General features: G+C 39.2%; 2 protein-coding genes across 18 annotated transcripts in view; one reads left to right on the forward strand and one right to left on the reverse strand.

Moving 5' to 3' along the window:
- Window positions 1-719, reverse strand: part of TMEM266 (transmembrane protein 266) — a 91,125-nt gene extending 90,406 nt beyond the window's left edge. For 2 of the 4 annotated variants that reach the window (XM_030013427.2, XM_030013426.2), the window contains exon 1: window positions 613-706. The gene's annotated coding sequence lies outside the window, so the exon portion shown is untranslated. Of the gene's footprint in view, window positions 1-612 lie in introns of all 4 variants that reach the window. The other 2 variants (XM_030013425.2, XM_030013428.2) reach the window with 2 other exon arrangements.
- NRG4 (neuregulin 4) overlaps window positions 1-13,957 on the forward strand; it is a 55,350-nt gene that overhangs the window by 25,379 nt on the left and 16,014 nt on the right. For 6 of the 14 annotated variants that reach the window (XR_005932339.1, XR_005932342.1, XR_005932337.1 and 3 more), the window contains exons 1-4: window positions 704-801; window positions 1,309-1,452; window positions 6,964-7,029; window positions 11,122-11,215. Coding sequence is in view for 9 of the 14 variants with exons in the window: in XM_030013447.2 (XP_029869307.1) it covers window positions 7,020-7,029; window positions 11,122-11,215 (104 nt within the window). In the remaining 5 variants the exon portion in view is untranslated. Of the gene's footprint in view, window positions 1-639; window positions 660-703; window positions 802-895; window positions 1,109-1,308; window positions 1,453-5,705; window positions 5,933-6,474; window positions 6,593-6,963; window positions 7,030-11,121; window positions 11,216-13,957 lie in introns of those variants that run through there. The other 8 variants (XM_041123337.1, XM_041123336.1, XM_030013448.2 and 5 more) reach the window with 8 other exon arrangements.

Genomic DNA, 13,957 nt, shown 5'->3' on the forward strand with positions numbered 1-13,957 from the left:
AACGCGCGCCCGTCCTGAGGCGCAGGATCCGCTGGGCTCTGGCTGGGGTGGGGGGACGCCGCCGAGAAGCGCTGAGGGCGGGCTGCGGGGCGGGAGGCGCCCGCCGGCTCCCAGAGCCCCCCCGCCCCGGCCCGGCCGGTGTAACCCCCCCCTCCAGCCCCCTCCCCTGAAGGAACGACGCCGGACACGGCGCACGCCAACGCGGCCGCGGCCCCGCACCACAGGCGGACACGGCCCGCAGACCACCCCCCTCCCCGGCCCGCCCCGCTCCGCCCGCAGCCTGACTGACCCCACAGCCACGGCAGGCCGGCCCGCTGCTGGGCGTCCTAAGGACCCCCCACCACCACCACCACCCCCGGGAAGTTGGCGGGAGGCGGCGCCCGCCGCCAAACTTTCACCGCGGCGGAGGGGCTCCCCGCGCCCCGTCCGCCAGCGCGGCCCCCGCCAGCGCGGCGCGGAGACCCCGCCGCCGGGCCGCCCTACCCTCCTCCCCCCGTGGGCGGCCCGCCGCGGCGGCAGGGCGTACGGCGGCACCGGGAGGCGGGGGAGGGGGGTGGTGGTGGTGGGGTGTCCCCAGCGCCGCGCACGGCCGCGCCGGGGCACGGCACATACCTGCTGCCCGCGACGCCGGCACCCGCGCGGCACCCGCTCCGCCAACGGTCCGGCGCGCGCCTCGCGCGGAACCGGCAGCGGCGAGGGGAGAGCGAGGGGAGGGGGGGGGGGGGGGGAAACCTGCGCGCGAGCCCGCGCGCGCCCTCCCTTCCTCCCGGGTCGCCTAGGAAACAACGGGCCGTCGCTCAGGTCGATTAGCGGGAGGGAAAGAAGAAAAGGAGGGGGGGGGGGGGGGGGTTTAAAGGGGGCGCGCGCGCGTGCTCGCCCCGCGTCACGTGGGCGCCGCCGACCCAATAGCGGCGGCGAACGGCGGGCGCTGTAGTACTACGGGCTGGGGAAGGTGAGGCGCGAGAGGGCGGGGCGGGGCGGGGCGGGGCGGCTCCCCCCCCCCCCCCCCCCCCCCCCGCCACAGCCACCGCCCCCCTCCTCCGGTAGGTCCCCTCACGGCGAGGAACCGCCGTGTCGCGATCGCCGACCCCCGGGACAGGGCGGGCAGGTGGGAGCCCCAGCGTGAGGGGCCGCGGGGTGAAGGGGCCCCGGTGTGAGGGGCCGCTCCGGGCCGGTGGCGGCGGGGGCTGGTTTCTGTCGGGGCGGCCGCCCCGTGAGGCGCGCCGGTGCTTTGACACAACGTTATTCTTAAAAGTTCTGCCTGTTCTTTTCGTGTTTTGTTTTTTTTTTTTTTTTTTTTTTTAATAGGCACCAGGATTACATAACCGCGTACGGAGAGAGCAGCTGCAAGATTACACGATGCAGATTAGAGATTACGTTGATTCAGCAGATTGTCCTGTGCATGTCTGAGAAAGATTACACCAGCAGAGTTAAGAATACCCATTTGCTGTGGTAAGCTGTGGTTTAAGTAGAACAAATTAACTCAATACAAAATTAAATGCAAAAAAAAAAGGAAGTAAAAAAAAAACACCAAGGTTAAGAATGTGCTTTAAATGGAGAAAATTAAAAAGAGATTGAAATTCAAGTTTTAACAGTTCTCTCCCATATGATGAGCTGCTGTGGAATAGCTGGCTTTGGCAGCAATCAGTTATTACTGCCTGGATGATGTTTAGCTTAAAAAATCAAAATCCGAAGACTAGTTACATTAGCTTCCTCGTGACTACCATGTAAAAGTAAATATCTAAACTCTCATGATTTATATTTTTTAGTATCTCAAAATTATTTAAGTGATATTGGTCTATTTTATTAAATGTCCATGTGCTAAACTGTCTCCTTGTATGCCAGTTTGTCATATGGATTTTTTTGAGTTTTGATTTATCGATCTGACATTACTGACATTTGAGAGCTGACATGCTGATGGACACTATATCTACCACTGAGATACGAATAAAAATTAATCACGCAGTGAGAACCTTTAAGTTGTATTACATTTCAGTTGATTTCTTCGAGAATTTAGGGATGAAACTTGGGAGTGAAAGTGCCATAGAAGAAATCAGTAAGCACACAGAATGAAAGAATAGTGGTGCGGGGTTTTTTTCCCCCAAGCTTGATAGTGATTTTTTTTAATGCAAGTGTCTTCTAAAATGTATTAATTCCCCCCACATAAGCACACACAAGCTCAAGACTGGAATCTCTGTCTCAAAATTACAAATATGTAGTAGTTACATCTGACAGAAGCCTCAACTGAAATGTAGCTTTGCCAGCTTCTGTATGAACATCTCGTACAGCAGAACTGGGGTTTCAGATGGGAATTTGCAGTTGGTCGCAAACTACTCATGAAATTTTAGGAATGGAAATTTTTCCCTTAAATTTACTGTAATGTCTCAAATTGTGATTTAAACATCATGACAGCAGTTTTATCAGCTGTTTTAGTATATAATTAATCCTAGACATACTTCAGTGGATAAAATCAAATTGTAAACCTAAAGTTTTGCTGTAGGCATTCCTAAGACAAGAAGACTCAGTCATCTGTTGTCATTTCAGAAAACTGTAATGGAAGGAATTTTGAACAACTGTATTCAAAAAATTCATCTGTCAGTCACAAGAGTGTTGAGACTTGTGACCTGTTTGGCATCTGCTTTCGCTTCTGTCTTTTGTCAGAGTTCCTTCACATTGTGGCTACCCCATCTTAAAAGAAACTTTCAGTGTGTAAATTTCAATAATAAATTGTCCTTACACAAATTTGTTGTAATACCTCATCTTGAATTCTTCCCTACTGAGATCTCCGTTGGTTTCAGGCAGTTTGATGGATTTTTTTCTGACGCCTGATGATTTTCTGTGCTAAAATCAGTTATGAGCTTCATATGGTAAGGCTATTAGATGTTATCACCTAGATAAGAAAATAAACAGAATCCCTTTAACAAGACTTCAGGACAGTTCCTGGCTCTTGGAGAAAATAAGAGGCATAGACTACTTGATAGATATCAAGGACATATCTCAGAAGTAAATTTATGTTTAATTAGCCTACTAAGCAGATGGTGGAATTTTAAAAATTTTTCCCTTCATTGTTTTCACGACACAAATATTTGAGCTCAGTATTGGGGCAGAATGAGATTTCACCTCTTTTGGATTTTAAAAAAGAATACATAATGCAGTAAAATCTCATTCTTGAAGACAGCTGTAAGGTGCAACTTCATCTAAATGAACAAACAATGTATATTTGAAATAGCCATATGACTGAAATGATCTTCTTTAATTTGGGGGAGAGTTTATATAGAGATTAATTTTAAGAATGTTTGAATAGCAAAGAACCATAAACCAAAGCCCAAATCATTATTCAGTGCTTTCTTTTTATCTGCCTGAGCTCATTAAGACTTCCAATTATCATCTTTTGGGGATACTGCATCTCATGGATGCTTAGAATAGTTAGCCATTAAAAGTACACAAAAATAAGTGGCAGTAAGGGTTCTGTTTTAAGTAGATGGGGAGTAAAGCACACAGGTTCATTTAAAGACAAATCTAATGAGTTCAAAAGACTTGTTCCAGGCAGACTCCAGTATGGTGAAATATTAGCACATATTTTTGCTAAAACGCTGAGCCCATTGCAGTTTTGTGCCTGAGTGCTCAATTTGCCCAGAAATCCAATAGTAGTTCCCAAAAAAGAAAAAGCTGTATTCTTTCCCCTAGTGTTTTAGTGCCCAAGAAGCACAAGGGTGTATGAATTTTCTTGTGTGGCTCACTTTAATCTGTGGTTTCTCTGCTACAGAGCAGTAACCCAGTATTTCCATCACATTTGCAGTGTTCATTGTGACACACGCACACACACAGACATAGAGTTTGTGCTTCATTCAGCAAGTACTTGAACATACTTTAACTTAGTGATTTAGGATATGGTTAACTTTAAACATGTGATTTAAATTCTTTCTTAAACTGAAGCCCTTGTTAACAGATTCAGACTATGAAAATAAAGATGCCCAGGACTTCCAAGTAATTGAAGAGGCTGAAGTAGTATCAGTTTATATCGGTATACATGCGTGACCTAACTTTAATGTATAAACTAATATAAAAACTAATCTTTCAAACAATGTATTGTTATTATTAATATCAGTTTAGATGACAAAGATGTGGGGAAGAGGGTAGAACTGATCTGAAGTTTTTTTCAACAAGCTGGCACAGAGCAAAATAGGCTGTATTTTAAATTTCAGATTAAAATACTCTAACTTGATATATAATGTAATCTTTCACAAACTCCCAAGATGCATGCAAGACAAACATTTGAACATTCATAGAATTGGTTTCTGTGAGCATAGGTTACAGCTGTGTCTTAAAAGAAGACATTGAGTTTGTAAAGTGTTAGGTAGATTCACAAATGATCTCTTGTGTTTCTAGTACCAGTTCAGTGCACAGACAGATATAAACGAGTTAGAATCAAGTTTAGCAACAATTTCTGCTATAGCATTTCATTTTCTTTACAATATATCAGCTTACTTTTTCTAATGAGATAGAGAGTCCAATTTATTCTTTTTAGGACACTGATACATATTTGAACCTCTGCTCAGAGTGCAACAAACACCCCAGAGAAAAACATGTACTTATAAATACATGACTACCTAATGATTTACTTTTCAGTCTTAAAAAAAAAAAAAAAGCCATAACTGTGAATGCTGTCAGCAACATCTCTTTTGAAAGTGATCTTTACACCCAAATTGTGATACTTATTAATAGAACTAAAAGAATAGAATTATGCATACACACATACATCCCCTGGGATTGTTTAGAAAGTATTTTCACCCCCTTCCTTCGCCACCCTGTTTCCTTGAATATGGGGGCAACAGAGTTTGAAAATAAACAATTACTAGTCCCGTAGCTGCCTTCGAACTGTCTTGTTCTCTGCAGTCAGCTTATAAACAATTCCTAGTACATGTAACAATTAGTCCTAGTCCAACAGCTGATGAGGTGCATAGCACAGCCATTTAACACACTGATGCAGTAGAAAACTGTCAGCTTCCTCAAAAGAATTTTCTGCTGGATCATTGGATTTAAGCATCTCCTGAAAAAGTTCAACTTATACTAGTAGCAGCACCAGAGAGATAGAGAGATGCATACTGACAATAAGATGAAGGAAAGGAGATGCGAGATCTCCTTTTTGCAGTTGCAAAATCAAGTTATTTTGTCTGTTCAAGGACCCATATCCTAATTAAATCTGGTAAGGGAGCTAGTCTGAAATTTAGGTTATATATCGTATTTATATTTTTTGTTATGAGAGCTATTGGATATTATACAATTTTGTGGAACATTCTGAGAAAAGGGAAAATAATTTTAAAAGGACAGCTTGCTCCAATAAAATACAAATTTAAATCAGATTTTTGACTGCTGCATATAATATTTTTATGATGCAATTTATAGATACTACATTATGTGAATGTTTTGAATTCAGCAATCAATTGTAGTACTGGTAACCCTAGAAAAATATGCGAGTGATTCTGTGAGCATAACGGGGTGTTACCCTATTCTGTACTGGGCCTCTGTGTGCATGTTTGTCTTTGTTGTAACCTCACCCACATTGCACTATATGTAAATTTGAAGCCTTTTTAACAGCACACACAGAATCCAGATCTTGACTGCTAAAAATAACCATCTCCAGGATGATTTATTTCTTTTAAAAACAGGATTTTAGTTCTGAAGTGAATCATGTTGGTTTGTTTCCTTGTGCCACATGCTATGTTAATTGTACTTGGTTGTGTACACAAAGTAAGCAAAGTTGCATACCTGTGAGACAGCCCAAGAGGACAGCCTTTGGGTGGGGACCTTGCTGTTACAGCCCAGTATTACAGGGAACAGCCATTTCAGATTTTCTTGTATGGACAGGACACTTGAAGAGCTAGAGAAGCCATCTGAGGTCCCATGAAAAACAGAACTGTCTGCTTACATAGTAAGTACAAATGCATTATACCTTTTGAAATGGGCCTCTACAGAAAGTTGCCTTTCTACTACTAAAAGCTGAAGTGTAGGCAATTATTTCTGGTAAAGTTGATAATTTATTTTATTTGATCATTTAATGGAAAAAAACATCTTTCTCCCAATATAGGACAGTTTGCTTAAATATTTACTTTATGTACACTTTAAAGTATAATTAAGAAAAAAAGAGCAAACATTAAAAAATAAGATCTATCATGTTAGGCTTGTTCCGTAACCTATTTGGTACAGTAAACCTTGACTATACCTTACAAGAAAACAGAATATAGCAACGTTAGATGCCTATAGAGTTGGCACGTCTACAGAGTAAGTTTCTTTTTAGCAATGTCAAGTGAAGATTGGTTTCTGTCGAGGCAGAGTTTCCATTCCATATTTGAAAAATAATTGTACAAGTCTTGCCCTTGCTGAGTACTGCTAAATTCACGGCCTATATTACTAATTTCACCTGACATCCAGACATGAGAAACACTCAAGTGAAACACACGCACTCTCTCTGAGAAATTACAGATTGGGAAGTTCTTGTTTGTGAAATGCAAGAGTTCTACCACCAAGATCTTACCTGACTGAATAACTATCAGTCTGAGGACTGGTTCAATTGTATGCACTGTCTTTCAAGGTACAAATGCCAATTTAATTAGCTAGCCAGAAACAATAATTTAGATTGCCTAAAAGCATCAGGTATTACAATTCTGAATAAACATGGCAGTTTGAAAAAAGTATTCATTGTTTAAAAGTGCTTTAGTGTGAATTTGGTTTTACTCTGTAGTACTGCCCTTAGGGGTTCACTGAACTTGACAGTAGGCTTGAATGTTTGCCATAAGCTGTGAATTAATGGAACTTACATATAATATAACAGTATATTACAGTCAAAGTACAACAAATGTCTTAGCAGCAACACTGAAAGATGCATTCCAGTAGCTATTTCTTCAGGGGAAAAAAGTCACTAGGATTAAAAATTACATGCTAAATTTACATGTTTGTCTTTAGGTGCCGTTTTGGAAGAATAGCCTCTCATCAAGAATAAAAATTGTTGTCGGAATAATATGCGAACAGGTAATTTCTTCCAAGTCTTTACTTGGGTGTGTATACATATATAATTAGAATTCATTAAAATTGCATTGATTTTGACAGCTGCCATTGGGATTGTCACAACTGCTCTGTAGGGCTGTCATCACTTACTAGTCAGCAAACTAGAGTTCACCAGTCAATGGCAGAGATTCTGTAAGGAGATGTTTGCTTTGATCAATCCTAATATTTCACAGTTCGTGATTGATTAGCATACAGTCCAAAGTTGCTTATAAGTGAGGAAGCATGCATCAACCCCTTTATCTTCTGTCAACATTTCCCACTCCTCTCCCTTGCCTTTTTTATTTTAGCAGACTTCAGGATTAGATAGTCTGTAGTATTTTAGCCTCTGGACTAGGCAAGACAGCTGAGTCAACATGTGGATTATCAAGGCTGGCTTGGTTCTTTGGGGGTTAAGGTGGTGCTGAGCCTTTATTTGTTTTTCTTTTTAATAGATAGGACAGTCAGGTTACAAAAGTTTAAATGCAAACAGACAAGATAGTTTAGGGACAGGTTTTTGTGCATGTCCTCAAAAAGAATAATTGAGAATCAGTGTATTTAGAGGCTGCTATTACCTCTGCCAGTTTTAAGTATTCACAGTCTAGTGCTAGAAAGAACAGTCTTGTTTCATTCCTCTTCACTTCTCCTCCCACCAAAACCTGACTTTTTTTAAAAGAAACTTTTGTGTCTTAGTTCTCTTTATTTACTCTCTCACATAGAAGGATATATCAAAATACATATATATATATATATTCTGTAGAACATATGTTGATATGTATTAACTGAATACAATATCAACTGATTGTTGATATGTATTAAGAGTTGTATTAACTGAAAAGCTAAATCTTTTGTATTTTTTTTTAATTGCCCATCGTCACTTGACCTGTTAAACTTTTCTATCTTGATTATGGTAGTCTGAATGTAGTATACGTTTGACTTTCAAAGCGTACAATTTGCATTTTTAGATTAATATAAGGTATTGACTTACCTCACAAAAATCATAACACATTCACTGATGCTAATGTAATTGGGTTTTGGCTTGTATTGAACCCCTTCTGATTCTCCAGTATACTCTTTTGCATCACTGACTATAAATTTAAAGGGATAAACTGTTGCTTTCGTACTTTCCTGTCTATAAATACAGAGCTGTAGCTTTCAAATTTGATCCAAACTACTGCATTTCAGTAAAGTGGGTATGGAGTACAATAATACATATTTTTTGTATTGTAGCAGCGTTAGAGCATCCTGAATTTTCTTTTATTCTCTTTCATAATTCTGTCATCTACTTTATACTGTATTAATCTGGTACTTTCAATAAGTAGTAGCAAAGTATTAATACACAAAATAGAACTAATGAAAAGCACAATTGGATGGAAAATGGGGCACCTGATCTACATGGACATAGAAGTTTCTTCAAATATCTCATTACTGGTAAAATTAAGGTTACCATTTTTCCCTTAGTACTGGAAAGAAGTCTAGCTCTAAAAAGAAGTAGCCTATAGAGAAATTGTCTGTAATTACAATCAAAAAGGTTTCGAAGGCTTCCTAGGCGCTTTTTGTTCTCTCTCTCCACCTCTCTCCCTTTTCTCTAATAGGCCTAAGAAAGAGTGTCTGAGGTATTTTGCCAGAACAGAAATGTCTAGTTGGGCTGCAGAGCTGGTCCTTAATACACAGATCACACCGTAACAGTGAGATAATCATTCTCCCGAATGTTCTGAGACCTGAATGACTTGAGACATTTAATTTTCTTCAGTACCCTACCACTATGCCAGTGTGAGACAGGCCTATTTTTGCATAAAGATGAAGAAAAGAAATAGAACCATAAGGCAGGATTTTAAGGAGGTTAACAAGTTCTCATTAATTCTCATGAGAATTTCTTTGAAGGCTTTCCACGAGCCATCTAAAGGGATTTTTTTCTGTGGGGCCTATCTTCTATCACCTTGTTTTTCCATCTGGTAGAATTTCAACAACACTTAACTCCCTCAGATGCTTAATAGAGTTGAGAGCAGGTCAAAGTTGAGAGTTTTGCTTTTTCTCTCTTGATTCTTCTAATTGTGTAGATATCCTGATACACTGTTAATGATTCAATATCCTCTCTTCATTTAAGGAAGGATGTAGCCTTCAATTTAATTACACTGTCACAGAAGTTCCACTGCTACTATGTTTGAATAGACAAAATAATTTATAGTTCCTGTTTAAAAACCTGCTTGTTTTTTTCTGTTACCATTTTATTCCTATTGCAATTATACTGTTACCCATGCAAAATAATTTTAAAAGTCTTTCAATAGTGAACTTGCCATAAATGAATTGCCAAGTAGACAAGCACAGAAAGCTTCAGAGTTAAAATAAATTTCCATTTAACTTCTAACAAGGAAGGGCAGAACACACATTTCTGTTACGCCACATCCTGAGCCAATGCAACAAGGTCAAACATGAACAATCTCTCCAGCCTTAACTCCCTCCCTCCTACAGCTCCCTAATTTATCTGTACACATGCAAAAAGGTCCAGTTACCATTTGGATGCTAGCAATTTGATAACATGAACGTGGAACTGAATTCCTGTTGAGCTCTGTGGTATAACTGCCTTCGTCTTAATATAAGGACTTTACTCACACTCCTTTGTCAATGTGCCATCGTAGAAATGGAAGAATGTATGAAAAGAAGGGAGAGTGGAATTACTAGAGATGGACTAGAGCATAGCAGGATGCACCATGTTTTTGTTGCACAGAGTTAGAAGTAGCTATGCTTTTCTGCTACTCTTACAAAAGTCAGGTTTATTTTGTATACAAAGTTGTAGAAGCACCTGCTAGGGTAGAATGACTTATGGCCACACTTCTCACTTTTTTCTGCAGGAATAAATGGAACCCTAACTCTTTCTTGAAAGGACAAATAAGAAAATTAAAATCTTGATTCCACTTAGACAACACGGTATTTTGTATAGAACATATCTTCTATACATAAATAGTGAGACAGCAGAATTCTTATTTTCAGAATTTCTGGGAGAAACAACAGCAAAAACAACACCTAAAGTGTGAGTTAACACATGATTCTCACACTTGTGATGTCAGAAGACTGCTCTATTTTTCTTTTGATTGAGATATTGTGGTTTCATAAGATTGAAGAAATATATAAAAATATATATGCATATATATAAAATGAGTTACCGATGCATTAAATGTATCATAAATATATGCAGTCCAACTTCCAAATTTAGACTGCTTTCAAAAAGAGTGAAATGGTACAGTTAGATATTCTTTTTAAGCATAAAATGGACAACTGCTGCTACAAGTGCCAACATTAGTATCCTGTATTTGGGGTTTTATTAGAATGCCTAATTGTGTTTAACGCACTAACAATTCATATAAGAAGCCTACTGAGTTAGGAAAAAGCCTTTCTGAGATCTGTGGAAATCACATTTTAACAGGCAGTCTTCTACATAAGTGACACTTCATAGGCTAGCTCCTCCATTGGTTGTTAAAAATTGGGGTGGGAAAACCTGGTGGTGTCCAACTGCGCTATGATTCAGCTCTTAATACAGCCTGAAGCAGTCTCAGAATGTCCAGGTCCACACCTGAGACTATTCTGGGTTTATCTGTACTGACTCTCTCCCATAGAAGCTCGTTAAGCTAAAGATAGTTTGTACCGCTGGAACAGGACAAACCAGGCTTCGTATAGGACATATCACTGTACTCACTATGGTTTGTGTCATGAAAGGCAAATGAAGTAACGGAGAATTCAGAAGTTCCTCTCACTGCAAGAGAAATTTTGCATTTATTCCTATAATTAGGTGCTTCGTGTCTGATATGGTGATAAATTTGTGATCTTTTTGCATATCGTTACATGAAACAATTCTGCAAGGTAGATAGTACTATATGTTGCTGGCCTCGAAAGCAAGACTGGTACCTTATTTATTCATAGGGTGGTTTTGTTTGTTTGTGGTGCTTTGTTTTGGTGGTTTTTGTGATTTTTTTCTAAGAAAGCCACCCCCACTCCCCAAAAGTATAATTAAGATCTGCTTTTACTGATAACAATACAGAAGTCTCTATTTTTCTCTGTGTTTGTTTTGGTCTTGTTTTTAAGATCATGAAGAACTCTGTGGCACCAATTATGGATCTTTTTGTCTAAATGGAGGGATTTGTTATATGATTCCTACTGTATCCAGTCCATTCTGCAGGTCAGTGAAACTCAAGTTTGTGTGTTTAAGTATTGGACAGTAGCTGTCTAAAGACTATTTCTCCATTTTGCTTCTTTAAGAAGTTACTGTTAAAACATTATATAAAAGAAAATACCTATTACCTATGGCTGTTCCAAATTCAGTTATTCATGCTCAGATTACTTATCTAGCTTGCAGAGGCATGACAATAGGAGAAAAATAAATGTGTATACTTGTTTGACAGGTGCAACAGTACTCGATTACATATGCATTCAGGAAGATATCTATATTTAGAGCCATATTTCGTCCCCTCATTACAATACAGAAAGGCACAAAATACCCTTTGCCTCGTGGAGTATAGACTGTAGGAAAGGCATTCAGAAAGGCAAAGTACATTCCCAGTTTTTCTTCCAGCTGAATTATAGTGCAAAAATTCTTACAACATAAAATGGCCTGACCTGAACAAAATGAGGAGGCGCAAAAAGGAATATAATATTTTAAGGGGGAAAAAAGAATGTAATTCAAGACTTACTATGTTCTCTGAATCTCACTGAAATACTACTCAAAGGGCAGCTTTACAGTGACAGTCAAAGACCACTTGATAAAGAAATATCAAGGCAGCAAATATAGATAGTTCTTAGTATCATCCATTTATGGGACCACTCTTCTTTTTGAAGCCCATGTAGCACACTGGTATCATTCATTTATGGGACAACTCTTCTTTTTGAAGCCCATGTAGCACACTGGAAAAGAAGCACTTCCTATTTTTGCATGTGGATACGTTTCTTGCATAAACACAGCCCTATCCTTTTATTTTCTCATTTACCAAGACATAAGAAGATGCAAAATTAACTTGTAATTTTTCATGGTTCTGCATTTACTGAGTTATTGTTCATCAAAATAAACTATGGTTAATTTAATGGGTTTACTTAACATAATAATGGCCATTCAGATGCGTATTACATACACTTAAGGATATTACCTTTTTTTCTTCTGTGGCAAGTTCTGCTCCCTCTTCAGTCTTGAGCTATAACTAATGATAACCAGATGAAACAGTTGAAGAACGAAACAAAATCTTGTCTGAGATGCCTAATTAAAGTATTTCTTTCTTTTGTTTGGGACAGTTCAGTTTAAACATTTACAACTCAAGCATGTAAACTCATCTAGTAGATGAGGAGAGAAGAGGCAATTTTGTGGTAAATGCTCACTGAAAAATATACGCAGCATGTCACTGTCATTAAGCATATTGTCGAATATCATACAATGAATCAGATCCAGAGCTAAGGATAAAGCTCAGAAGTGCTGTATGATGATGATTTATTCTAACTGCTAAACCTTGCAAGATTATGCGATGTAAAATGACTACTACACACACAAAAAGTAAAACACGTTGAAATACGCATGTTTTTTTCCTAGAGGGAATCCCATATTATTTATACTAAAATACTTAAATGAAAAAAGAATGGTTAGACTAAACAGCATCAGTTACACAATTTCCAAGCACCTCTCAACTATGGCTAGACTATGTAATGAGGAAGGTGTATTTAATGCAATAACTGTAAATATGAAGTAACAAATACTCAAAACAATTCATTGTTCAGGATCACAAACTAGTCAGTGTAGGTAATTTCCACTTTAAAAGGGCTCCAAATGAAGTCATTTGTAATTCAGGTACTAGAGGATTTTATAATCTGCTGAAGCAGAAAAGTAACATCTTAAGAGCATTTCTGTTATACTCAGGCAATCTTATTGCATTTACATTATCAAGTATTTTTCTTCTGTATCTAGTGGTTGATTATGAAGTTATATAGGTATTTAAATAGCAGCATTCTATTTAAGCATGTCCTCATTCCAAGCATGTTCCTTAATCAGTCAGAGAAGGCTAATTATAGATGAGAAAGGTTTTGTTTACACACAGATATCTTAGTAATCAGCAGTGATGTGAATAGAAACAACAGAAAAAAATGCATCACTATTCAGCAGAATTCAGAAAAATATTTGGTGCTTTGGAACTTCAGGACTGGCATCATCACACAGTTGCGCAAAGTTTCTTTGACGCAGGTTTCTGCCAAATCCAACCTAAAGCTTCCAAGTGTTCTCAGATGATCATCTCCCACCAACAGAAAAATTGAATCGGTTTTAGAATCAAAGGCTGAATGATTGTTAGTACAGCATTGATTAAAAGGGGGAAATGGAGAAAGAACAGACTAACAAACTGTAAAAATACCTTAAAACACATTTGCCTTGACATGCTACGTATTTACACAAATGTGTTGTGCTAAACTTAGTCCAGATTACCTGATGCAACATTACTGGAAGTAATTTCACAATGTAACTAGGAAAATTGCATCATTCTTTAGAAATACATATTTTGTAGCACACTAACAAATTAAGAGCCACTATTTACTTTTGGAATTTCAGGGTTTTCTACCATTCAGAAATGGATATATATGTAAGGTAGAGATTTAATAGAAACAAAACATTAGTTGACCCCCCTCCCCTGTGCAACATTAGCAGATTTTAAATACAGCCGATGTGTGTTAAAACATGAAGTTGCGCAGCTGCCATCTTCCCTCATTCCTTTCCTAACAATGAGTTAATGTTCTGAGCAGCGAAAGGCACACCTGTCACCATAAACAAGATGAGCTTCAAACCCAGGAATGCTCAAATGTACTAAATAAACATGCAGCAGAATGGAGAAGGATGGAAAAGCAGCTGCCTCAGGTGTATCATAAAACATGAGGCTGAAAGCTGTTTGCCTCA

This window comes from Aquila chrysaetos, chromosome 5 (genome assembly GCF_900496995.4).
Source record: "Aquila chrysaetos chrysaetos chromosome 5, bAquChr1.4, whole genome shotgun sequence".
Classification (NCBI taxonomy): Eukaryota; Metazoa; Chordata; class Aves; order Accipitriformes; family Accipitridae; genus Aquila; species Aquila chrysaetos.